Source organism: Aythya ferina (genome assembly GCF_964211825.1).
Source record: "Aythya ferina genome assembly, chromosome: 10".
Taxonomy (NCBI): Eukaryota; Metazoa; Chordata; class Aves; order Anseriformes; family Anatidae; genus Aythya; species Aythya ferina.
This window is the reverse complement of record NC_140306.1, coordinates 14567630-14592657: the sequence shown is the minus strand read 5'-3', so window position 1 is coordinate 14592657 and position 25028 is coordinate 14567630. Positions and strand designations below refer to the sequence as shown.

General features: G+C 45.5%; 1 protein-coding gene across 2 annotated transcripts in view; it reads left to right on the top strand.

Annotated features, from left to right (window-relative positions):
* Positions 1–25028, top strand: part of STAB1 (stabilin 1) — a 62079-nt gene that overhangs the window by 25071 nt on the left and 11980 nt on the right. For both annotated transcript variants that reach the window (XM_084530812.1, XM_084530813.1), the window contains 29 exons: positions 647–727; positions 1027–1185; positions 2078–2140; positions 3531–3632; positions 4667–4753; positions 5195–5306; positions 6694–6877; positions 9298–9391; positions 10193–10351; positions 11255–11350; positions 11741–11836; positions 12445–12492; positions 13431–13561; positions 13886–13997; positions 14225–14302; positions 14661–14762; positions 15290–15397; positions 15913–16044; positions 16197–16325; positions 17126–17182; positions 17960–18046; positions 19149–19344; positions 19730–19825; positions 20893–20938; positions 22196–22275; positions 22613–22738; positions 23413–23486; positions 23831–23905; positions 24480–24599. In XM_084530812.1, coding sequence (XP_084386938.1) covers positions 647–727; positions 1027–1185; positions 2078–2140; positions 3531–3632; positions 4667–4753; positions 5195–5306; positions 6694–6877; positions 9298–9391; positions 10193–10351; positions 11255–11350; positions 11741–11836; positions 12445–12492; positions 13431–13561; positions 13886–13997; positions 14225–14302; positions 14661–14762; positions 15290–15397; positions 15913–16044; positions 16197–16325; positions 17126–17182; positions 17960–18046; positions 19149–19344; positions 19730–19825; positions 20893–20938; positions 22196–22275; positions 22613–22738; positions 23413–23486; positions 23831–23905; positions 24480–24599 — 3030 coding nt within the window. The remainder of the gene's footprint in view (positions 1–646; positions 728–1026; positions 1186–2077; positions 2141–3530; positions 3633–4666; positions 4754–5194; positions 5307–6693; positions 6878–9297; positions 9392–10192; positions 10352–11254; positions 11351–11740; positions 11837–12444; positions 12493–13430; positions 13562–13885; positions 13998–14224; positions 14303–14660; positions 14763–15289; positions 15398–15912; positions 16045–16196; positions 16326–17125; positions 17183–17959; positions 18047–19148; positions 19345–19729; positions 19826–20892; positions 20939–22195; positions 22276–22612; positions 22739–23412; positions 23487–23830; positions 23906–24479; positions 24600–25028) is intronic.

Here is a 25028-nt window from a genome sequence, read left to right as displayed (position 1 = left end):
ATAACTCCAACAGAGAAAATAAGCAGTACATTGACAAAACAGCAAAACATAGTTTTTCTTGCAATTGATGAATAACAACATGGCAACAAGCCACACTACTTATTTTAATAACTTTTTGAACACAAAAGTAAAAATTGTCTTAGTTCTCAGAACGTCTCACCTGTCAAATCCTTATGTTTAAATTTCTCGTACAGCAGCTGTGGTTTACATTTCTTCTGTCTTTAGAAATAAGCTTATTTAGTAGGTCAAAATGTGTTATCTATTATGCTTCTTGCTCAGCGTTACTTCTTTAATTAATATGTCCTGGAAAATTCCCTGTATTGGCTGTATCAATGAGAGACACTATTAGTGAGACTTAATTTCAGCTGTTCTAGACTGTTTCTTGCACAAGGAATGAAAACAAAGGCCACTACCACAGGCACTGCTGTGTTTGTAGCATTGCAAATGATTCACACAAAGTCCTGTATTTCCCTCTGGGCTATTGTGTGTGTTTAATGTATTTCATTAAATGTAGATGTTAAGGTTATTGTCCCCTTTAGAAGGCTTTTTTAGGTGGGGGGGGGGGGGGGATGTGAAAGGACTCTGTAAGCTGTACTGAAATGTCCCTGCTTTTTCATGACATTGCCCCCTCATGTGTTTATTTCAGGTGACTGTAGAAAAACTGATAATGATGCCACACATCATTACTATGGCCAACCAGATACTGACCATCAGCATCAGTGCAGACGTATGTATGGATCAAAACTCAGCTGGGCAAATGTCCTGTGCTAAGTGGAAGTCTGGATATAGTTCTGAACAATGTGGTTTCGTCCCATCTCTGCTTCCTCCTGTGCTTAAAAAATAGACCTAAATGGGGTCACTGAATTATTTTTGCTTCTTATCCAACTTGTGACTCTACTAAGAGGCTTGACTATTTGTGTGGTTGCACTCGATGTTGCATACCATCTGTTTCCTGTGTTGCCTTTATGTAGTTGATACAGTCTAGTGGGCTAAAATACAGATAAATTATTTGTGTTTCTGCATCAGGGAAGAATTCTGATGGATGAATCAGGGATCCCCTTAAACGTGAGAAACATTGTGGCATCAAATGGTATTATTCATACCTTGGACGGCATCTTCCTCCCTCCTTCGATAATTCCCATTTTGCCTCACAGATGCAATGAGGAACAACATAAAATTGTGACAGTAAGTCACCTTCTCCCATTCTCTTGCTAGCCATTGCTGTAGACCCTACACTCACCTGGAGGAACAAATGCAAGCTGTGTAAATTACATTTGGGAAATGTGTTCTCTCTGAGATATCCCCTAATATGAACTTAGGCGGCATCAGCACTGTGATTGTTGCTTCTGCTATCACTTTGCACTGCTTTGCTGGCAATCAGCTGTTTTCTTGTGGTTCTTTATATCTTCCTTGCATCCATCCTACCTTTGCTTCAGAAAGATGTTTGCCTTTTCATAAAGCTGTGTATGCCCTTCTTGACACCAGAGTTACTAACTCAGCTGAGAATGCTTTGTTCCCATCACTGTCAGCACTGTTTTCATGTTAGTATGGATGGGAAACAGCTATTCAGCAGCAGGAGCTGCAAATGCTGTATGGTATTCTCACATAAAGAATTTTGTATACCTTATTTTAGGTGTGTGTTCCCCACTTTAATCACTGGTAGGTTACTGGAAAAGAGGATGAGGCTCTGAATAGGCAAAAGGCACCTGATTTGGAGCAACACAAATAATATCAACTGGCCAGAGGGTCTGTTATACCTTGTTGATTTAATGAGGCTGCCACATGGATGCCCAAAGTGTTTTCCAGCATAGCTGTGTCTCTAGTGGCTGATAGACTCACTGGGTGGAGACAGACCCCATCTTAAAGTCAGGTGCAAACATCTCGTGACAAGGGATCCACTTTGTTGAAGTGAGAAGCTTACCCCATTTCAGAGTGTGGAACTCCCTCCTAAAAATGTTTCTGATGCATGCTGTGGTGTTTTGGATATGTACTGGAAGCAGTAGCTCTGGAGCATTCTTGGCATGGGGAAGGGGTTCTTTTGAGAAGATGAAGTTTTCTGCTCTTTTTTTCTTAACAGGGCTCTTGTGTGGATTGTGAGGCTCTCAACAGCAGTGTTTGCCCACCTGGCAGCAGAGAAATGGTAATTATTCTTGATCATTTACATATTTTCTTCTTTGTATGATGACATAGAAGCACACTGTGACAGCTTCTAACCCAAGACACTTTCAAACAAATACAGGACAGGAAAGGCGAGCAGTAGAGAGGAACAACATGGCTTGTTAGAGGATGCATATCCACCATGCACTGTGATCCCAGACTGTCGCCCAATAACTACTCTGTGCTATTATTTTGAAGTCTGTTTCCTGAGTCAATGCAGATAGCTATGATTCAGTCTGTGCTAAATGAAATTGTAGGCTTGCAGTTTTTAGTACCTCTACTCTGCCTCAGGTAGGGTTTTCCTCCTCACACACTGAGTCTCCCAGCTCCTCCAAATTGCTAGAATCAAACCCAATCCCACTTGTCCCATCCAGTAACACCACTGCTTATGTCATGGCCAGGGAATTGCAACTAGCTCTATGCGCTGCAGAGGGCTGAGAAACAATTTGTTCTTGGCCTGTGCTCGCTGTTGATTCAGAATGAGCAGAACTAGCTGAAGGCGGAAAAAAGAGGAGGCAGCACACTGGTGTTTGAGTTAACCCATGCTGGGTTTAGCAGTACAGCAATTTTCAGGAAATCCCTGTGTGAAGGTCAGGCCCAAGACATTGTTTGGGAAAAATGGAGAGGTGTTCATGACTGTTAACTGTTGGGTGTCTTCTGAGGGATCTGAGTTTCAGAACTTGCTGATGCCGTCTCAGCATGAATGTCTGAAACGGAGCTCTGCAAAATCACTAGTCAATTGTTTTCCTCTCTGATTGAGGCAGGTGTGGACAGAATCATCTTGGGCCCAATTCTGCCTGTGTATAACTACATGACAGGTCACTGGGTATTGTTCCAGAAATCATCTGCAGTCCTTTCCCTTCCCACTCTCTGTCTCACCTCCACCCCTAGCTGTCTCCCTCCCTTCCCTTCTTTCTCCTTTCCTCCCTCCCTCTCTCATTCTCTTGTACTCCCCCTTTTCCCCACTCCTTCTCCCTGCCTTTCCTCTCCCTCCTTCCTTTCTCTTTTCCCATACCCTCTTTCTTACCCTCTATTTCTCTCCCACTTCCACCCTGTCTCTCCCTTCCATCTCCCTCCTTTTATCCTCTCTCCCCAACCTCTCCCCCTTCTTCTACTGTCTCCCTTATCATAAATACTACTATAAGAACAAAAGGGCAGCACCTTGGCTCAGGCTTGCAAACTGGGAGTGAGAGGAAGCCACCACGTGCCTTCTTTCACGATAGGCATGCTGTAGCAGTATCTTGTTCACCTTGGCTCCTTTTTGAACTTCCTCAGCTCAGAGATAGGCATAAATTGCTCTCTGCAGCAGAAAGAGAGGAGGGGAGGGTCACTGTGTTGATGTAACAAAACAGAGCTGACTTGTGTTTCTACAGGAATCAACACTGTTCCCAAAAGAATGTGTCTATATCCATGATCCACAAGGCCTGAATGTACTGAAGAAGGGATGTGCCAGGTACTGCAATCAAACTGTCATGGTGAGTGCAATGGGAAAACACGTTCTTTTGAAAGGAGCTCAGCTTTGCTCTTCCCGATTCATCGAGGAGACCTCTGACTCCTTGAACTGAGATGGCAACAATAGAAAAGCTGCCCCATGCAAGGGGGGCCCATCAGATGAGCTGGCTACCTGACCTCTCTTTGGTTAACACAGAGAAGAAAACACAGTACCAACCCGCTACAAATATTAGAAAGCAGCTCAGTTAAACCTAAACACGATACATAAATGCAATAAAACACAGCAGTTGTGACTAGCCAAGCTGGAGAAAGCTGAGAGATAAATGGTGTAGTGTTCAGTGTGTCATGTTTTCTGAGACAGCCCTGTTTTTATCACGTCTCCCAACAGAAGCAGAGTACAATGAAAGTGCCATAAGCTGTGAAGTGATTGCATCTTGTTTATGAAACATTGTCAGATGGTTTGGAAAAGTAGTTCTTACCCAGTTTACAGACCTCACATCAGGAGTCTGCAGCTCCTGAGCTGTCCCAGTGCCAGCTATATAGAATGATTTTTGAGTGTCTTGTTAAATAGCAGCTGGATGTCTGTCCTGTCATTGTTCTTCTATTGGTTGGTTGTGACAAGGCCTGTGATCCAGGACTGATACATCCCTCTAGAAAAGCAGAAGTCCTCAGCAAGGATAAAGGAGGATCAAGTGAGCCAATATTATTAATGAACTCAAAACTCAGAGAAAGCACAGACCCTATTTGCATAAGTCACAGAAAGAACAGAAAATAGTGGTTTATGTTGACAAGAATTAGCTGCAAGCAGAAAGACAGGTATTGTTGGAAAATAATTTAATAAATTAAGTCCAATTTTATGTTTGGACTTCATGATCTTAAAGGTCTTTTCCAACCTAAATGATTCTATGATTCTAAGCATGGGTGTCTAAGTGACTATTTCAGCGTTGTCCATGGCCACAAGAAGGAGGACATAGATTTCAGAATTGTGAGAGCAGGACAACTCCAGGCAATTCATGTTAAGTCACTTGGTAATTTAATGATTCTGCTTTTCTTTCAGAAACCTGGGTGCTGCAAAGGATTCTTTGGTCCAGACTGCATACCGTGCCCAGGGGGATATTCCAGTCCATGCTATGGCCGGGGAAATGTAAGTACATGTATGAAGGATCATACTGTGTTACAATGAGCACTTGAGTCAGGGTGGTTAGGGAGTGTAGTTAGCTTATTTATTTTTTAATGGCAAGGTAGGACATTTTTTCTTTATGGTAACAGTTGCTCTAGATAAGCATAATTCAGCCTTTGTGCTCCAGCGTAAAGTGCAAAGTGGTGGCCACAGAATACCCAAGGAAAATGGAGTGTACTCATCAGTGTGTTTTCTGTCTTGAGCTCTAATGTGAATCATGTCATAGCTTTCGCAGACAGCATTGACTGGGGGTTGGGGGGGGTATTTTTTATTACCACCACTGCTCTTCAAAGTCCTATTTTTTACTGCAGCTGTTAAAAGTGTTTTTGATAGATATCAAAGCCTTGGTTTTGCCTTGGTTCGCTTAGTTTCAATGACTTTGGCTTTCTTTTTGTTTCCTTCCAGTGCAGCGATGGCATAGCAGGGAATGGCAACTGCCACTGCTTTGAAGGCTTCAAAGGAGTAGCCTGCCACATCTGTTCAAACCCAAACAAACATGGCGAGAACTGTGATGAAGGTTGGTAATTTGGAAGTAGAGACTAGAGAAAAATGTAGAGCAAAGCTATAGTGCATGTTCAGGTACCCTGGATTCCCTGCTGGCAAGACCTCATTATGAAAGAAGTGATGGAAATGTTAGGAATGCTTTAACAATTCATGTCAATAAAGAACAGTCCTGTCTGCCTCTGGGTCCTGCACTGCCAATTTAATTCTTGAACCACAGATGCAGTGTGTCCCAGTCTCCCCCTCATTCTAGTCAATTTATCAAGTCTTCAGAAAATACTCCTCAAATTTATGAACCAGTTTGCCTTTGTTACTCTGGACTTCTATTTCTAACAGTTACAGCCTTTTTTTTGTCTTCTTCGAGATTAACTTAACACTGCTATAGGTGTGACTGTCCCTGTGAATGGCTGGTGAGGAATGTTTTAATAAGAAAGTTATTTGTGTTTGTATGAAGTCTTCGATGTCTGGGGGTTTCAGAACAACTGATAACAACTAGTGACTGTTATGGGATACTATGCAAGCCTCTGATATCTGGCCAGGTGGCCAAGAGATTAAGAAGAAGAAAAAAAAAGCTGAAGGATGGCTAGGAGACAAGACCTGCAGGGGATGCTGTATAAACTTGACACGGTGCCAAGGAAGTACAAAGGGGAAGGACAAGAAAAAAACTTGGAGAGGAAGACTACGAGCCTTCAGCATGAAAGACCCCTAGAGACCCCCAGAGGGACCACCGGAGACTGATGCGCATGCTCCAGTAGGAGGGACTGGACCCCAGAAGCTAATTATAATAACCTATTTTTTTTAGAAGTAGTAATGAATATGTGTTAGTCTAGGAGCATAAAAATCAGCTACTTGATGTAACTGGTGTGTGTCCTGGTGGAGCGGAGACTCCTGGTGCACCCAGCGCTGTTTGCTTACCTCTATTCTTTTAGTAAATCTTATTATTTTATTTAATCCTATTTTGAAGACTGAACCATTTCTAACAGAAATGTCATCACAGGTGACAAAAAGCGTGGCTGATATGACAGTGGTAATGCAGGTCTTGGAAACATTGGCCAAATTTGTGTGTGGAACTTCCAAGCAAATCTCTCCTCCTTAGAAAGAAAAGACATTTTCCTTTCCCAGTTGACAAGGACCTTGTGCTTGATGGCCTAAATTTGAACCCATCTTTAGAGCTCATAAAACTCTTGGACCCAGGCAGTCAGAGGATCAGTTCCCTGGCCAGGTTTTGAGGTGGGATGGATGTGTCTCAGCAGACATCCCTCTGTCAAGAACAAATGGGATGATGATTTGATGTCATGAGAGATTGTGAAAGAAAGTTAGGAATCTGCAAAATGTGACTACTGTGGTGAGTTCTGGACTTTTGGCAATTACTGTTCTTTCTCCATGTGAAAATTCTTTGACAGATTGTGGCTGCGTCCATGGTGTCTGTGACAACAGGCCTGGCAGCGGGGGTGTGTGTCAATCCTGGTCCTGTAAGGAAGGTTTTACTGGGAAATTCTGTGACAAGACATCCAAGAACTGTGGCCCGAGCGGGTTGTCCCAGTACTGCCACCAGAATGCTGTTTGCAGCCTTAATGACACAGCAAGGTCAGTCTTTCACAGAATCACAGAATCACAGAATTTTCTAGGTTGGAAGAGACCTCAAGGTCATCGAGTCCAACCTCTGACCTAACGCTAACAGTCCCCACTAAACCATTTCCCTAAGCTCTACATCTAAACGTCTTTTGAAGACTTCCAGGGATGGTGACTCCACCACTTCCCTGGGCAGCCTGTTCCAGTGCCTCACAACCCTTTCAGTGAAGAAGTTCTTCCTAACATCTAACCTAAAACTCCCCTGGCTCAACTTAAGCCCATTCCCCCTCGTCCTGTCACCAGGCACGTGGGAGAACAGGCCAACCCCCACCTCGCTACAGCCTCCCTTGAGGTACCTATAAAGAGCGATAAGGTCGCCCCTGAGCCTCCTCTTCTCCAGGCTGAACAAGCCCAGCTCCCTCAGCCGCTCCTCGTAGGACTTGTTCTCCAGGCCCCTCACCAGCTTCGTCGCCCTTCTCTGCACCCGCTCAAGCACCTCGATGTCCTTCTTGTAGCGAGGGGCCCAAAACTGAACACAGTACTCGAGGTGCGGCCTCACCAGAGCTGAGTACAGGGGGACGATCACCTCCCTAGCCCTGCTGGTCACACTGTTCCTGATACAAGCCAGGATGCCGTTGGCCTTCTTGGCCACCTGAGCACACTGCTGGCTCATATTCAGCCGACTATCCACCATCACTCCCAGGTCCTTCTCTGCCTGGCAGCTCTCCAACCATTCCTCTCCCAGCCTGTAGCTCTGCTTGGGGTTATTGCGCCCCAGGTGCAATAACAAGGCACTTGGCCTTGTTGAACTTCATGCAGTTGACCTCAGCCCATCGGTGCAGCCTATCCAGATCCTCCTGCAGAGCTTTCCTACCCTCAAGCAGATCGACACACGCACCTAACTTGGTGTCATCTGCGAACTTACTGAGGGTGCACTCGATGCCCTCGTCCAGATCATTGATGAAGATATTAAAGAGGACCGGCCCCAGCACCGAGCCCTGGGGGATGCCACTAGTGACTGGCCTCCAACTGGACTTGGCTCCATTCACCACGACTCTTTGGGCCCGGCTATCCAGCCAGTTTCTAACCCAACGAAGCGTGCGCCAGTCCAAGCCAAGAGCAGCCAGTTTCTTGAGGAGAATGCTGTGGGAGACGGTGTCAAAAGCCTTGCTGAAGTCAAGGTAGACCACATCCACAGCCTTTCCCTCATCCACCCAGCGCGTCACTCTGTCATAGAAGGAGATCAGGTTCGTCAGGCATGACCTGCCTTTCATAAAGCCATGCTGACTGGGCCTGATCGCCTGCTTCCCCTGCAAGTGCTGCATGATGACTCTCAGGAGGATCTGCTCCATGAGCTTTCCTGGCACTGAGGTCAAACTGACAGGCCTGTAGTTTCCCGGGTCTGCCCTCCGGCCCTTCTTGTAGATGGGCGTCACGTTTGCTAGCTGCCAGTCGATTGGGACCTCCCCCGATAGCCAGGACTGCTGATAAATGATGGATAGTGGCTTGGCCAGCTCCTCTGCCAGTTCCCTCAGTACCCTTGGGTGGATCCCATCCGGCCCCATCGACTTGTGCACATCTAAGTGCCGTAGCAGGTCACCAACCAGTTCTTCATGGATAATGAGGGCCACATCCTGCTCCCCATCCCCTTCCACCAGCTCAGGGTACTGGGTATCCAGAGAACATCCGGTATTGCCGCTAAAGACTGAGGCAAAGAAGGCATTGAGCACCTCCGCCTTTTCCTCATCTCTTGTAACTAAGTTTCCCCCCGCATCCAGTAAAGGATGGAGATTCTCCTTAGTCCTCCTTTTTGTGTTGATGTATTTATAGAAACGTTTTTTGTTATCTTTAACGGCAGTAGCCAGATTGAGCTCCAGATGAGCTTTGGCCTTCCTAATTTTGTCCCTGCACAGCCTCGCTACTTCTTTAAAGTCCTCCTTAGTGGCCTGCCCACTTTTCCAAAGCTTATAAACCCTCTTTTTCCTCCTAAGATCAAGCCACAATTCTCTGTTGAGCCAGGCCGGTCTTCTTCCCCGCCAGCTCGTCTTTGGGCACGTGGGGACAGACCGTTCCTGCGCCATTAAGACTTCCCTCTTGAAGAGCGCCCAGCCTTCCTGGACCCCTCTGCCCTTCAGAACCACCTCCCAAGGGACTCCACCAACTAGTGTCCTGAGCAGCTTTCTGGCGTACAGATTCGGGTGGGCACATTGTCATCATATAGTCACACAACGGCTGTGAGGCTGCCAACCCTGTAACTGTGCATGTCTCCCTGTGTGCCTGTTGCACAGGGTTGTTCAAGCCATGCAGCCAGCCCACTGCACTAGAGATTAAGTCAGGTTCTTGCTTGCTTGAGAGCTCAAAATATCTTTTTGCTCTCTGCTGTATTTCAGAATAGGCTGTACTACCTGTGTGCCTTCTGTGCTTATGTTTTTAAGGTGCATCTGCATGGATGGATATGAAGGGGATGGATTTTCCTGCCAGCCCATTGACCTGTGCAGTCAGCCAGAACGAGGAGGCTGTTCTCAGAATGTAAGTGGGACTGGACTATCGAAACGTGGAGAAGCAACATCTATCAATCAAAGCAGGACAGTTGCAGATTTGTTGGGCACTGGTGTTGTGCCTCTTTCCCAGTCTGTAAGGTGGGATGGAACAGCAGGTACCTAAACACAGCCGTCATAAGGAGGTCAGTCATTTGGTTGGTAACAAAATGTGACACCCTGGGGAAGGTTTGGCTGGTTTGTCCAGATATTTTAGCTGCACAGACTTTTGTTTTGTATTCATTTTCCCCTCAAGATCTTCTTACGTGTTGTAGCTTGTCTGTGAGCTCCAACTCATATTTCTAGTAGCCAACAACAAATGGTCAGACCTCATCATGATTTAGATCCCTCAGTGAGAGGAATGCACTGGGCTATGTAGAAGGGAATAGGATGGCACTAAGTACAAAGGTCTTTGCTGAAAGAGATCTACCTCCATGATTGATTCCCAGCCTACGTGCCCAGGCAGAAGAAGATTGTGCTTATCCTGCCTAGGGAATACTACTTCTGTAATGGAAGACCTTTACTGAATGGCAGGGAATGCCCTGTGAGTTCTGAGCCACCTTAGACACAAGTATCCACCTCTCTGAAAACACTGAATGTTTCCAGAATCACTTTACTATGATATTATCTAGAATTTTTCTGAAGAAGATGCTTCCAGTCCCTGCACCCAGTGCTGGAATCAAAAATGGTCATTCAGAAACTCTTCTCTGACTGGTGAAAGAGACTTGTATCTGTATTTGTAGTGCACTATCTGCTCTCTGCTGAGTGTAATGCTTTTGTCTCCCTTCTGCAGGCCCTGTGCATCAGTACAGTCCCTGGCAATGTCACCTGCCAGTGTAACGTGGGCTGGACTGGGGATGGAAAGGCCTGTGTGTCTATAGACAACTGCATGCTGGAGAGCAGAGGGAACTGTCACATCAATGCTGACTGCATTTATATCGGCCCCGGTCAGGTATGGGCTATACTAAGTAGTCTGGTAGTAGACTTACATTTCCTAAGCTGCTCTGAAATGGTCTGGGATTGCTGGAGGTAGAACCTGGGCTGGTCAGCAGCAAAACCTGATAGTTGGCTGCCAGATACACTGGCTCATGATATAGCCACACAGGGTACTCGTGTGTGGTGAGAGGCATGGGTATGTTTGAGGCTGCTACACTACTCGGAAACCTTTGTGTAGCAAAGGGAAGAGCCCTGCTCCATAACAAGGCACTGGTTGCTGTGCCCACCTTGTTCTCAGATCACAGCATTGTCCCTGGGCAGTGCTAAAATGTACAGAAAATCACATGCAGCTATTCAGATAGTCAATGGAGGGAGACAGGCCAAGACTGGGACATCCTGAGACTGGAGGAAGGCATGCAGGAGGGGTGGCTTCTCAGGGTGGCTTCTCAAGGTGCTTCTTCTCCCCACCGAGCAAAGGGAGCTCTGGGCAATGGGCTGAGGAAAGGTGCCAGATCTTCAGCAGAATTTAGTGAGGTAGGTGGCATGTGCAAGTGCTCTTTTAGCTATCATATAAGCAGGAAGTTTTGAAATCACCCCCTCTTCTCTTTCTGTTGTTCACAAAGTCTGTGTCATTCTCGGAAAAGCTGCAAATAGAGATGGAAACTATTATTCTCAAGTTACCCTCACACAGGCAAGCAGAGCAAGGGATCAGTGCTCTTGAGTAACCCAGCAGCATGTGTGTTGTGATAGAGAATGATGCCCTGCTAAGGAAGTACCTCTGCATTTTCATGTCTTGAGGAACCAGGAGAAAACTTAGGAAAGTCAATTAAGAATAGATTTTAGATTTTTATGCCTTTTTTGGGTAGTAAATGAGGATACTCTGATAGCTCTTTAAAATTGAAATGCCTCTTTCCTGCAGAGCAAATGTGTCTGCAAGAGGGGTTATGCTGGCGATGGCCACAATTGCGATGCAATCAACCCATGCCTCATGGACAACGGCGGCTGCCACGACATGGTGAGTAGCTAAAGAGCTGTCCAAGGCACTGTGGCGGTGAATGTTCCTCTGCTCCCTGTCACAAGTTTTTCAGCCATGGCATCAAGAGAATCACAAGGATTTGGTTTGCATTGGCCTACTGGCACACCACTGAGGTGTTATAAAGGTTTAGTCTCTGATCTATGGAGGCAGATCCTCTGATTTTTCATGAATGCACACAACCCAAAGCCATCATCTAGGCCTTGCTGCACAAGGTATAAATTCAATGGCACTATAAACACCACAGGAAGAAGGGGTTTGTGTGCGCATTTGTAGCCTGGGCCATAAGAGGTCAGAATTTGATTCTTAGGTAGGTGTAACACTGCATTACCTGTGTTCACTCTCTAATTTCTCCTTTCCTTGTACTTGCAGGCTATGTGTGTACCTCTTGGAGGAGGGGAGAGGTCCTGTACCTGCCCTCAAGGCTATGTGGGGGATGGCATGACATGCTATGGAGATGTTCTAAAAGTGAGTGAAAAGCAAATGTCTGAGGTCTTTTGGAGATCAGGGAGAAATGTCTCTGTTCTCACTTCCCATTTCTCTGTTACTCGAGCTGACTCCTCTCAGCACAGCACGTGTTTGCCCAAGACCACAGAGACAGCACCAGTGCCAAGAACCGGTGTCTTCAATAAATCATTGACAGTCATTTCTAAGCTTCTCCACCCCTGTCTGCCCTGTGCAATAAGACATCTTTTATTTGTTATTTGGAAAGTTTTTCAGGTCAGAGCTAGGTTGGCCCATTTTCTGACATTAGAATTATTAATAGACCATTCAATCACCGTCTCTGGTAAACATAAGCAATTTCAGATGAATTGAAAAGAATTTATTTATTTAGGTATATATATATTTAATGTCTGGAATATATATTCTTTAATGGCTAGAGTTTGGTTTTGGGAGTGGCCATCCCTCCACATGACACAAGGTGCCTTTGAAGTTTGTGAAGGGAGAAAGGAATTCCTAAGTCATTATTGCTGGATCTAATATTGCAAAGGGCTCCTGTCCCCCACCCCAGGTCTCCCAGTCCCACAGCTCCAGTGCTCATTGGAGGTTACCCTTCTGTTTTTTCTATTTTGAAGGAGCTGGCTGGGAGTTCCCACTTTGCAGGCTTCTATGACTGGGTTAAGGTAAGAATGGCCGTGGCATGTCCACATGAGTAAGTACTGTAGAAGTGAAGTCACTGTGAACACTGCTGTTAAAGGAAGAGCAACAGCATTTATCTTTTTCATTAGAGAAAAACAAAGCAACAGCTAAGGTGAATCAGAAAGAGTAGTAGCATGTAGAAAAGCTCTGGAGTTTGTGATGGAGTAAGGGTCATCAGTGTGTTTGAGGGACTAGTTTATAGCACAAGAGGAAGCTGTGACTGTAACAGGTGTTACAGTCACAGAGGAAACTACAGAGGAAACTGTGACTGATTTTCATAGTTGTATCTTCTGTAATTCCTGGCTGTAGGAAAGTAATACAGAAGGAAAAGAAAAAGGGGTAGCATAATAATAGCTATTTTTGAAAAATGATTACTATTTTAAAAATAGCAATCTTTGAAAAATTAGACTGTATGTTTGTTCCTTTCCTTCTTATGGGCTCCCTGTTCCTAGCTTGGCTGCAAGAGACTTGCAGCAAGCAGCTGCAGGCTGCAGCAAGTCTGTGGAAACACACTATGAAGCATGCCATCTCACTGAGCCTTAGTTTACCTGTCCTGCTGTGTACGTTGCTTTTGCTAGGAGTAATTTTGGTCCCTTCCCCAAAACTGATGTTGTGTGTTGTTTGTTTATGGACTTGACTGAATAGATTTGAAGATTAATGTAATTTAAGCAGAGCTTAAAGCAGCAGATTTTTCATTGGCAAGCAGATGTCAGCTGTTTTGGCCAAACCACTTGTGGCATTTTTTGATTGCCAACAGCACTTACTTATTTCACACGTGCAGGAAAGCCTGCTGTGTGCACACTACCATTCTGCACGTCCCTGACATGGGACTGCAAAAGCAGGATGACTCTTGGTTATATTTTACGGAGTAGATATGGCACTGGCATGTCTTATTTGTTCATCTTTGTGCTTTGGACAACAGAAATCTCTCTTCAGCATCCCAGCAGGAACCAATGTCACTGTCCTGGTGCCATCAGAGGAAGCTATCAACAGCTTGAACAAGAGTGAGAAAGATTTCTGGCTGACCCCCAGCACGCTGCCGGTTTTAGTCAGGTATGAGGAGATTCCTCTCTTTGCTTTAGTATGCCAGACAACAGTAACAAAGCTATGAGTTGGATTTCTGGTCATACGTGCCCAATAAGGAGATATCTTGAAATAAATATAGAAGCAAGGTTAAATATGTAGCAGGCAAAGAATATAGTAGGCATTTGAAACATAGCAGAGCTCAGGCAATTGGAAGTGTATTTATTTTTCATATATGTGCATTCTCTCCACACGCTTAATGACTTTAGTGAATGTGTGAATGTTAGGTGATATGCTCCCTGTTACTACAATTAGTACCAGAACCTTTTCTTTACCTGCCTTTTTTCTCTTCAGGGCCCACTTTCTTGAAGGTATCTTCACTGGTGAAAAGCTGAAAAAGTACGACAAGCCAGAATTACCCACCCTCAACCCACAGACCAGATGGCAGATAAACACCAAGAGTGGTGTAAGAATTTTTTATATAATGCACATGTGTCAGTGTCAAATTAAACTGCTCAAGAGCTGCTATATCTAGTGGGGAATCTGGATGTGATGCTGGTGCCTTCAAGCTCAGGAATCTTTTAAGAATTGTACCCAGATTAATCATGTGCAACCTTGAACAAATCATATGTCTGGTTTGCATATGCCTGGTGATTTCTGATGCTTCTGCTTCTCCCTCTTATGCTTTTGCAGGTATTAACCATTCAAAATGCAAGTATTGTCGTCAGCGACATCCCTGCCAGCAATGGCATTATTCATGTCCTCAGTAAGGTATGTCAATACTGGGAAATACAGTCATAGCAATGAGGTTGTGTTGCAGCATCCGTGATGGAGACAACAAGTAATGTATACCCGGGCAGTTAGAAAGAGCTATAATGACAAAAATACGCTTGATTATCACAAAGTCCTGACAGATGTTCCTGTGCACTAGTGTTTTAAGTTTAAAGTATTCGTCTCTGGGACAAGTAAGAGGGAAGTTCCTCTTCTCTTGGCTGGTAGATGAGTTAAGACTATTGCAGAATTGTGCTAAATGGTATCATTTCTACTTGCTTTTCTTGCAAGCAGGGTGGGAGTAATTTCCCCCACTGTCTCTTGCCTGAGCTTGCTGATGAGCTTGCTTTATCTGCAGGTTTTGTTGCCACCTTTAGGAGATATCCCACCGAGTCCTCCAGGTCTGCAGAAACGGCTCGATACAGTTTCCTCATTCAGCACATTCAAGGATTTGTTACACGTAAGCATCTGATGTGGGTTCTGTTGTGGCTGTCAGAACTTTCTTTGTGCAAATGCCCAGTTTACCTATTGTAGGTGGGACTAAACCTGGACCACCTGCTGAGAAAAGAGAAACCATCTATTTCCTACCATTCCAATGTGATCTTCTAAGAAAGGTCCTTTGAACAGCCAAAGGATCACATACTTGCAGTTAGATCCCTATATCATGTTATTACAATGGAAGATGTCCTGTTTGTTGCAGGCTCTCACATGCTTGTACAGGCAGAGAAACCTAGAGGAAAAGGAAGGCTTGTTCGTAATCAAGGAACTGCACTTAGGTCAACCCAGGGAGCAAGTGATTAGACACGTGTGACTGAGTGGAAATTGTATATTCAGTTTTCAAGCATTTCCCCTAGTGCTTTTGCTATATTAATTGATTTCATATGCAGTTTAGTTTTAGTGAGTACAAGTGTAATTGCTAATGTTAATGTTTGGACATTTTAATTTATTTTATTTATTTATTTATTTATTTATTTATTTTTTTTGTAGCAATACCAGCTCATTGGAAAAATTGAATCCAGTGACAAATATACAGTTTTTGTTCCTGGAAATAATTCCATTGAGGAGTACTGCCAGGCTCACAATGTGACACAATTGGTAAGCTCACTGTTTGCTTACAGTCTGAATATGTATTGCAGTAATTGCAGGGACATGTATACTGTCAGATCAGAAACTTGAGCTGAGAAGATCTGAGGAGGAGCATATGTGATGCTAAAAGCTAGGAGAAGTGGCAGAGAGAAATGAGAGGGTTTCCTGGGATGCTGCAATGGGAACTGAAAAGTCTATTTGGACACCAAATGCAAATTTCTGAGTAGATTTGTGTGTGATGGATAGCACAAGATCTTCTTCCTGTCTAGCCATGGCATATATGTGGTATTTTTGAACCTTTTGAAAAGCTCCAAAAACCTTTATGGCTTCATCCAGTAATGGTAACTAGGTGTGATCAGTGCTATTGTGATAGGGAGTTACTAGTATCTGTGGGCTAAATTAGCTAGTAGAGATTGCCTGGTAACTATTCTTGTGACATACAATTCCAGACTGAATTGTAGTCTAGGAAGTCAGACAAGTCCTAACATTTTATTTATTTGTTTGTTTATTTATTGTGGATTTAGGACAATGAGACAGTGCAGTACCATGTTATATTGGGAGAAAAGCTCTTGCCTACAGATTTGAGAAGTGGAATCCATAAAAATAGCATGCTAGGGCTCTCCTACTGGTTAATGTTTTATCAAAACAGCACCCAGGTAAGAATGGTAGATTGTTCTTCCATTGATAAACCATTATCCGTTTTGTACACCTTTTCAGTTTACTGACTGTGGCTATCTAACAGCCATCAAGCAATCCATGCAAAAGGAGTTGAAGGTTATCATCTCAGCCCTTTCCTTCTCCTTTGCAGAAGTTTGTCAATGATATTCCTTTGGATGGAAAATTCTTTGAGACGAAGAATGGCATGTTGATTGGGGTTTCACAGGTCCTCCAGATACGGAAGAATCGTTGCACAGCCAATACCACGACCATACAAAAGGTATTGATGATTACCAGTTTGCTGAACACCATTCCACAGGGTTTCTCTGCCTCCTGAACCAAACCAATGAATAGCAGAAGACCTACATCGTCTCTTCCACACTGATGAGACCGTGTCCTGGGGTCTGACTCCAGCTAATCCTCATATGAAATGGAATCTGGCACCTCGTGTCCTCAGACTCTTTACTTGTGAATTCAGGAGATCTGCAGCTCCTGTGCAGATCACGTTCAGTTTGCTTGCTGGCTCTCTGCCACAGCGCCAGTCACAGGGCAGGCTGGTGAGGGACTGCCAAGCTGTGGAAGGAGAATCCAACCCAAACCTTAAATAACATGACCACAAGCTCCCCTACAAACTGTGTGGGAGTCATGGCCAAAGTCCAGCCCCCATGCATTTTGTGGCTCTTGGCTATCTGAAGATTGTAGGGTCAGACTGAGGCAGGCCTGCCCCGTTACAGATCAGAAAAAAAGTTTGTGCCTTGCATGGAGGAACTCCAGGCCTGCAGAAAGCCCTTCCCCAGCTCCGGAGAGGTATAACGATCTCCTCTGGTTGGTTTTGTGGTACAGTCTCATCACCAGCATGGAGAAATAAGACCTTGTATGGAGCTTCTGGTAGCATCCAGGAGCTGAGGGACATGCATTGTGATTTTTATTCTTTGGTCTTTTGAGCCATGGAGATAAATGCATCTTTGTCTTTGTCCCAGCCAGCACCCTGTACAGCACCATTTGTAATTCAAGACTAGTGTCTTGGTGTGACGTGGGTAGAGGGCACACATGTGACTTGTCCTGTTCTCTGTGCCCTAGTCAAGATGCGGCAAGTGTGAGAAGGGGATCAAGTGTCCTCCTGGATCAGTTCTTGTGGTGAGTCTTTGATTCATGTGGCATCTCACAGACTTGACAGACTTTGCTTTGATGTCCCATCACGGCTCTAGAGATGTCATCTCGTTACCTGAAAATATATGCTGTTGAGTCCTCTGTGACTCGTTCACTAACAAGGTTTGTAAGAGAAAGCAGAAACCAAGGGAGGTTTATGCAGGCAAAAGACAAATGTGAACTGTGAAGATCTTAACAGAGTTGGCGTGAGGCCTTTGCCTGCATTTCAGGAGCCCTTTAGAGCATCTAATGTGAGGACTTTCCCCCATTAGGGGAGGAAACTAGATTTCTTTTTTGATCTCTCACTCCTTAGACATTATCATTGAGAATAGGGGGTGCCAATAGCAATTTTTTAGCCCAGACCATGGGTACGTTCACAAAGGTGGGCTGGCGGAGCCTGCAGCTTGTTTGTGAGTGAGTGACAAATGTTTCCAGAGAGGAAAACAATGAAACTCTTCATCTCTGTGCTGGATATGAATTGCCTAGCAGCCACATCTGGTTTTGTAGGCTTCTTTACTTTATGTCCAAAAAATGCCAATTACTTTTTCTTAACTGACATGTATACCACAGATTTGACAGGTAACAAAATCGGCTGTGTGGGGTCACCTCACACCAGGCCTAGTGATGCCTCATTGCTTTCAGCTCTGGGACATCTGGATGTTTAGGGCAGTTCCTGTAGGACAAAAAGAATTATTTCTCTGTTAGGCAAGAACACTGCCATATTGTAGTATCTTCTATCTGTATCTGTGTTAATTATATTTGCAGGAACTTCCAGGAAGCAAGAACCTCGCTCACTGTAAATTGCGCTCTGGGGATACAGGCTGCCATTTCACCTGTGCAAAAGTTTCTCTGGTAAGAAAAACATTTGTCTTGGATTCATTTTGACAAAAGCAAGATGGGTGTTAGAAATACAGCCATGGAAATACAGCCTGTGCTGACATCCTGGCTGAATTTGTGCCATTGCATAGCTGAGAATGGGCTTGTCTGGGAGTTGCTCTCCATCCTGGAGATAGAGGGCACTGGAGAAAAATCAGACCTGCGGAAATGTCTGCACGGTGATGGATTGTGGTCTGCAGCACTGGGATTGTTGCTTTGGGCTTTGTTGTACAGAGGAAGAGAAGGAGTTGAATGTTTGTGGTCAGGTTTCCTAAGGAAATGAGGCATGAATGATGGTATTTTGCTTGTGCATGTGCCTTTCTGAGTAACTGATGAATAACTGGGAGTCAAACCAAAGGGAGGAACAGGTCTCACAGTCACTGTGCCCCCACCAGTTCTCTGAAAGCATGTGGCTGGGAGAAAACTCTTCCCATGTAAACATGTAAAACATGTAAAAACATGTAAAACAAAGAGGAAATGGTAAAAGAAAGGCTTGTGTGAATCTGACCCCTTCTACATATAGAATCATCTCCCTGGAAAGTTTGGTGGGAATGGGAGATTGAGAAGGGAGAGAGGCAGCTGGACAAACTGTACCCACAGGCAGAGGTTCAGTCAGCCCAGCCCTCCCTGGGCACTCCTTCACTGGACGATGTTCCTCTTCATCCATATTGTCCACCTTGGTCCCATCATGGTTGCCTCCCTCTGTGGGTGAATGCAGAGAGAAAGGAGAGCAATGAAATCAGGCTTCTGAACTGACCTGCTTTCTGGCAGAACCTCTTTCTGCCCAACAGAGTATCTCACTGGTGGGACACAATAGGAGATAAGCTGGATGGGCACAGGACTGAACATTTTTTTACTAAATGAAGAGCATTGCTCAAGTGGCTACACAGACCTTTATGCAAGGATCTTTCTCGCTCCATCCCGCCTGCAGACATCTAGTCCCTTCATGAGTTGCCAAAAATGAAGTCTGTCACATAGTTAAAGGAGTAGAGTAGCTTCCAGGAGTAGAGTTGCTTTTGCTATCTCCTCTGTGCTGCACAAGATGGCTCACCCCAGCCTGTTCTTGTTGGTTCCACAGAGGTCTGTCTGCTGCCCTGGCTACTACGGACACATGTGCGAGATGTGCCCAGGGAAGCCAGGCCAGTGGTGCTCTGGGAACGGGGAGTGCCAGGATGGCATTGAGGGCAGTGGAGAGTGCCAATGCCTGGAAGGTTTCCACGGAACTGCCTGTGAAATGTGTGAAGTGGGCCGATACGGAGCCGACTGCAAATCAGGTGACAGCGATGGCTATTGCAGCTTGTGCCCAGTGTGCTGCTCACAAGGGAGAAAAGCAGCCCCAGGACCTCTGAGACAGGCTAACAGCTGGTGGGCCACCAAGGGAAGGGTGGTGGGAGGGAGTGCTGGTGGTCAGCCCCATTTTCATCCTCAGCATGACTGACTGCTGTGCTGCTCATCCTGATGTCACCCAAACTATAGAAAGTTGGGGTGGTCTGTTCCTGGGCTTTGGGCCTGATGGTGAGGTAACAAGAGCTGATACTCCCGTAACATTTTCTTTATGGCAGCTAGGATTAGGAATAGAACAGAGTGAAGTGGAAGTGAGTCTCTGCTTGTGAGGCCTGTTTGGTTTGCCAATGATGAGCATTTATTCTTCTCCTGCAGAATGTGCCTGTGACAACGGCATATGTAATGATGGACTGCAAGGCGACGGGAGCTGCGACTGTTTCCCTGGGTGGAAAGGCCCGACCTGCCAGGAAAGTACGCAACTGTGAAGGGGCTTGTGGTGTAATAGTAGTGGTTTTGGTGGAGGAGTCTGAGTGATCCTCTTTAGCTGATGGAGCAAATCTGCATTAGCTGAACAAGGTGACCACAGTTGCATGTACTTGCATCCCTCAGAAAGCTTATCAGACTGTCCTGACTCATTCTTGCACGTGAGCCACATTTCTGATGTGACTTCCCCAACAGCACATGAGCCGTGGAGTTGAGTGAAACTAACCTAGGAAAAATCCTATCATCTTTTTCCATCTCCACTGAGATTTGAGGCACTTCAAGAACAGCCCTTAACTTTGGGAGAGAAAAGGAAGCTCCCAGCCAGACTGGGTTGACCACGACTCCTGTTACTTACCTAAGAAGGTGGCAGAACTTGATTTAAAGCCTCCAAAGTGCTCCAGTATGTCTGCTGGATTGCTTTTTCTGCTCCTGGATGCATTGATTTAGGTGAACTCAGGCTACAGCCTGCAGTTCTCAATGAATCTGCCAATCTGTGTAGTAGTATGTCAAAGATGTGATCCCATATCCCAGAAACAAACGATTACCATTGGGGTGGGAGGGAACATGAGTTCTAAATCCTTTGAGATTGTAAAAGTTTGCATCCAAAAACTGAGTTTGTAGTGACATTAAATCTTTTAGGGGCATTTAGAAATGGAAATTGAATTGAACTGTCCTATTGGTCTAAATGTAAAACATGACACAAGCTGAATGGGGCAAAGCCAAAGGCCCTGAATATCTGAAATAAGAAGGTTTCAGTCCTTGCTTCATTCCTAGCAGTGTGGAGGCCACATGGAGAGGTTCAAATTAAACCATTAGCTCAGAAAGAGAACATCAAATTCACTCCTTTGTGCAACACCAGAACATAATACCATGAGGGTTTTCCTGCTGCCATGAAGGACACGAGGGTCATGATAAGTGCTGGTGTGCCTGTCATCAGTCTGGGCACCAGCATGGCAGTGGGGCTGTTTGGAGGGTCCTTTACTCTAGACGGTAAAAGTGTCCACAGTAAGCACTGTACTGAAAATGCCAGGTCATTTTTGTGTTTTCTGTTGCAGGAATCAAGACTGACTTATGCAATAACACTTGCCATCAAATGGCCAAGTAAGTACAGCTGAGGAGCTGGATCATTCTGAGAAAGCCACTTGCTTATGCTTTACATAGAGTGATTCTGTGTTTAGGGCTTCACAGAGGGCTGTTGGCTGTACCTGCTCATTAATGGTGCATAAAAATCAGTTTCATCTTGGAAATATTTTTAGTCATAAACCCCATCTACTTTCCCTTAAGATTTTGTTCGTTCAAACATAAAATATTTCCAAATAACTTCCATACATGTGGATGGAAGAAAGTAGAGACTCCAAGCTGCTCCAAGTCTGGCCTTAGTCATGGAGCAAAGCAAATAGACACCGACAAGCCCTCTCTGCCTTGCTTCCTCCCACCAAGGAATTATGTGGGCTGATGTACTGTAAGGATTCCCTTTTGCTGCCCTCTCCACCCGTTATCTACTCTCCCATTTTGTGGTATTGGCACAGTCCCCTATATTGTGCCATACAGAAGTGTGGGGGCACAGTCAAGGAGCATGGTGTAGGGTGTGAAGCCTTTGCCTGGGTGCCAGCTCCATGGCCAGCTTCTGTGGTGGTTTCAGGTGACATATGGCAGCCTTTATCAAACCCACCTGGCCCACAATTTAGGCCAAGCATGTCTGCATGACAACAGGTGGTTGTCATTCAGGTCTGGAGCCCACAAAGGAGCAAAGCATCGTTTGGAGTTAGTGTGAGTGGAACCAAGTGATGCTGTCCAGGTGTGTTCCAGCTGCGTGTGGCTGTCCAAAGTCACAGGCTCATTTCTGGGCTGCTGCCAGATGGTCACTAGGCACCAAATGCTATCAGCCACCACCTGCCAGAGCCCTCCTCTGCTCCTTCATGACCATGAGGAGCACTGGGTAGCAGAGAGGAGGAAAGTGCCAAGCTACGGACAATGGGCTCTATGTTATATGAGTAGTACAGCAGCTACTCAGTCTCCTTGTTTTTGGCAGTAAGCCTCTGGCATACTGCCAAGATGATGGGCATCCTCCTCAGATGATCCTTCTGGAATCTCTAGAGCCTTTTGATGTGGCAGGGCTCTTCTTCTGCTGAGCACCACATCCCTTTTCTAGGTGGGTTTTGCTGCTTACCTGTGATATTTTTGGGTTGATTCTTTGATGCCGTAAAGAAATAGTAACTTTGGGCATGTTCTTCCTTTGGTCATTATGGATGCTAGTGGATGCTAATTTGCACATGCTAGGCTTGTGTAGCGTGTGTTTCCCACTGGCCAAGCAAATCTGGAGATGTTCTCAATGATTGTTTTTCTGTTTTGTTTCAGCTGCCTGAATGGCTCCGCAGATTCCCCACCCATGTGCTCCTGCTCTGCTGGATATACAGGGAATGGAACCCATTGCACAGGTATGTTTGGCAACTGTGGCCAAGGTTCAAGATTGTGCAGGAAAAATGTTTTTCTGATCTAACCATTGGTCATCGGTTAGCTAATACTGTGATGGAAGGACTTGTTAGTGCAATTTGGGGATTGTTTAAGCTGAGCATGACTTTTGGACTGGCCTCTCACAGATATGGATGAGGCCCCTGCCTTCAAAGGACCTACAGTTCAATTGAGAGAAAAAAATAAAGGGGGGGGGGGTTAATAAAATAATGTGATTTTTGTTAAGATGGATGATCATTCTGGCACTGTTCATCTTCCCTAGATGCTCTGAGCTGATTCTACTTCTCTTGTTTGTGATCATAGAAATAGATCCATGCATTATTGATCACGGTGGCTGCTCCATAAATGCTGTGTGTACTAAAGTGTCCCCAGGAGAGAGAACCTGTGTTTGCAAGGAAGGCTATGCTGGAGATGGGACGCTGTGCCTGGGTGAGTGCTCAGTGCATGTTTTGATGATGGTGGCAAGACACCATCCACGCAAAAGGGAGTTTAAGGCTAAAAGCATTAAAATTTCAGGTTAAAGCACTGAATAATTTGATTCTTCTTTCAGTCTGTTTATGCAGTCATTGTTTCAGAGTCAGTAATTGCTGGCTTACCTTGATTCAGCAGTGCTTCTGCTTTTTGTTGAGGTGTACACACATTCACGTACCCATGTACCTACGTACCTGTAGGTGCTCAGTGTGCTCCCAAATTCCAACCAGCCATGGGGTCACTGCTGTCCCAGCACAGTGCCACCTGAAACTGGGCAGGGAGCTCACGCTGCCCTTGGCACCTGTCTCTCTGGATGGCCTCAGACCAGCATTTTGTGGTGTTCTGAGATGGGACTGGAGCTGTGGGGGAGTCCAGTCTTCTTGTACCCTTTAAAGCATGTTCAGACAGATGTGGCATCTCAGCAGGCAGATTTATCACAACTCAGAGACCCACGCATGGCACAAGTAAAACTTGTAGTTGTTCCCTGTTCCTTTGCTATCTCAAGTTACTTTGCCATGAAGATGTTTCCCAATCTGGGCAAGTCCTCCCTGTCGCTTTACCGATACCTCTTTGACTCACCAGCTGCCTTGGACAGTCCTCAGCACTAACATGGCCTTACTGTTTTACTGCAGAAATTGATCTGTGTCTTGAAAGCAACGGGGGGTGCCACGCCAACGCAGAGTGTGTTAAAACAGGCCCACGGAAGGTGAGTAACTACGTTGAATGTCAGGGCAACATTATTATGAAATTTGTCACAGGTGTCTAATTCTCTCAAAGGCAATCCTTTCCATGGCAGTGCTCTGCATTGGGATTATTACCTTCCACAGAGAATGTTGCCTGGGAAGGGCTTAAAAAGCTTGCTGCTTCCTTGAAAGTGGATGCTTTCTGTTGGCCAGAGGCGGGAGGCACCCTCAGCCTGTAGTTGTTGGCACAAACATGTTTTTTTCCATGAAGGAATGGAGTGTGTGACAGATGCTTTCCACCCAGCTCAGCCATTGTGTTTTCTTTGCTGGGCTCAAGTTTCAGACTGAGCATCTGTTTTCCCTCCAGGTTGCCTGCAACTGTCTTCCTGGTTACAGCGGGGATGGCGTGAGCCGGTGCAACCCCATCAACTTGTGCGAACAGGTCTGTCTGCATTTTGCTATTACTAGGGGTGAAGGCCGCAGCCTTGATCCCAACAGCTAACAGCAACAGCAGGGTTAGGCTGCATGCTTAGAGCTGTCTGTCTTGCCTTTTTACATACCTAAGGGATTTCCCAGTGTGTTTGGTTTCCACTGCTTCTCACAGTGACCCACAAGTATCTCAGCCACATAGCACCAAGACTGGATGCCCCTCTTTTGGGAGAAGCAGCACAGCAACACAGGGTTGAAGGCACGTGGGCTTGTTTCTCTGTTTTACTCAAAAGAGTAAGCCGTGCTCACAGCATCTCTGCTAAGTCTATTTGTGATCTCTTTGCATCCCAGATTTTGTCATTGTTGTGGCTTTCAAAAATAGGGTACAAAAGTCTTGTTTCACACTAGGATTTGACGTTGAAAAGCCCTTGAGAATCTAAGTGAAGTTTATTCTAAGGCACTCAACAGATGGACGAATGGCTTCCTTTCCGCTGGGCTGGGTATAGTTAGCAGCTCCTGCAGGCAGGTGTGGTCATGCAAATTGTTGATGATGCCTTTCCATGCAAGTCTTTTGCTCTTCTTGCCAGAACAATGGAGGCTGTAGTCCCTTTGGGCTCTGCAAGTACACGGGTCCTGGCACTCGAAACTGCTCCTGCTCTTGGTACAGTGTCGGAGATGGCTTCACCTGCCATGGCAAAGTGTATCAGGTGAGAAACATGCACAGCATCTTCTGAGTTCAGGCCTCCTGCCCCACAGCAAACTTCCCTTCAAGCATGAGCTGTGGATCTATAGCGTCATATCAATGTGTGTGTGTGTGGTATAGGAGCAGAGACAGCTGCTCTGGAGTGCCAACTTAGAGAAGAGAATCACAGTAAAGCAACCTTGCTCCAAAGGGAGCTGCAGTATGAATATGAACATTGTGCTGCTCTGATGGCAGCACTGGCTATGCCTCCAAGCATGTCACATTTTATTAAGGGCAAATTTCTCCCCTGGAAACCCACTTCTTCCAGTCTGTGGGTTCAGGGCATGTGTCACCTGTGGCCTTGCCAGAACGTGGGATCTAGTCTGGAAGGAGGCAGTCTCTCTCCTGCTCTGTTGCCAATCTGGTGGCTGTCCTTGGGCACACTGGTGACCGT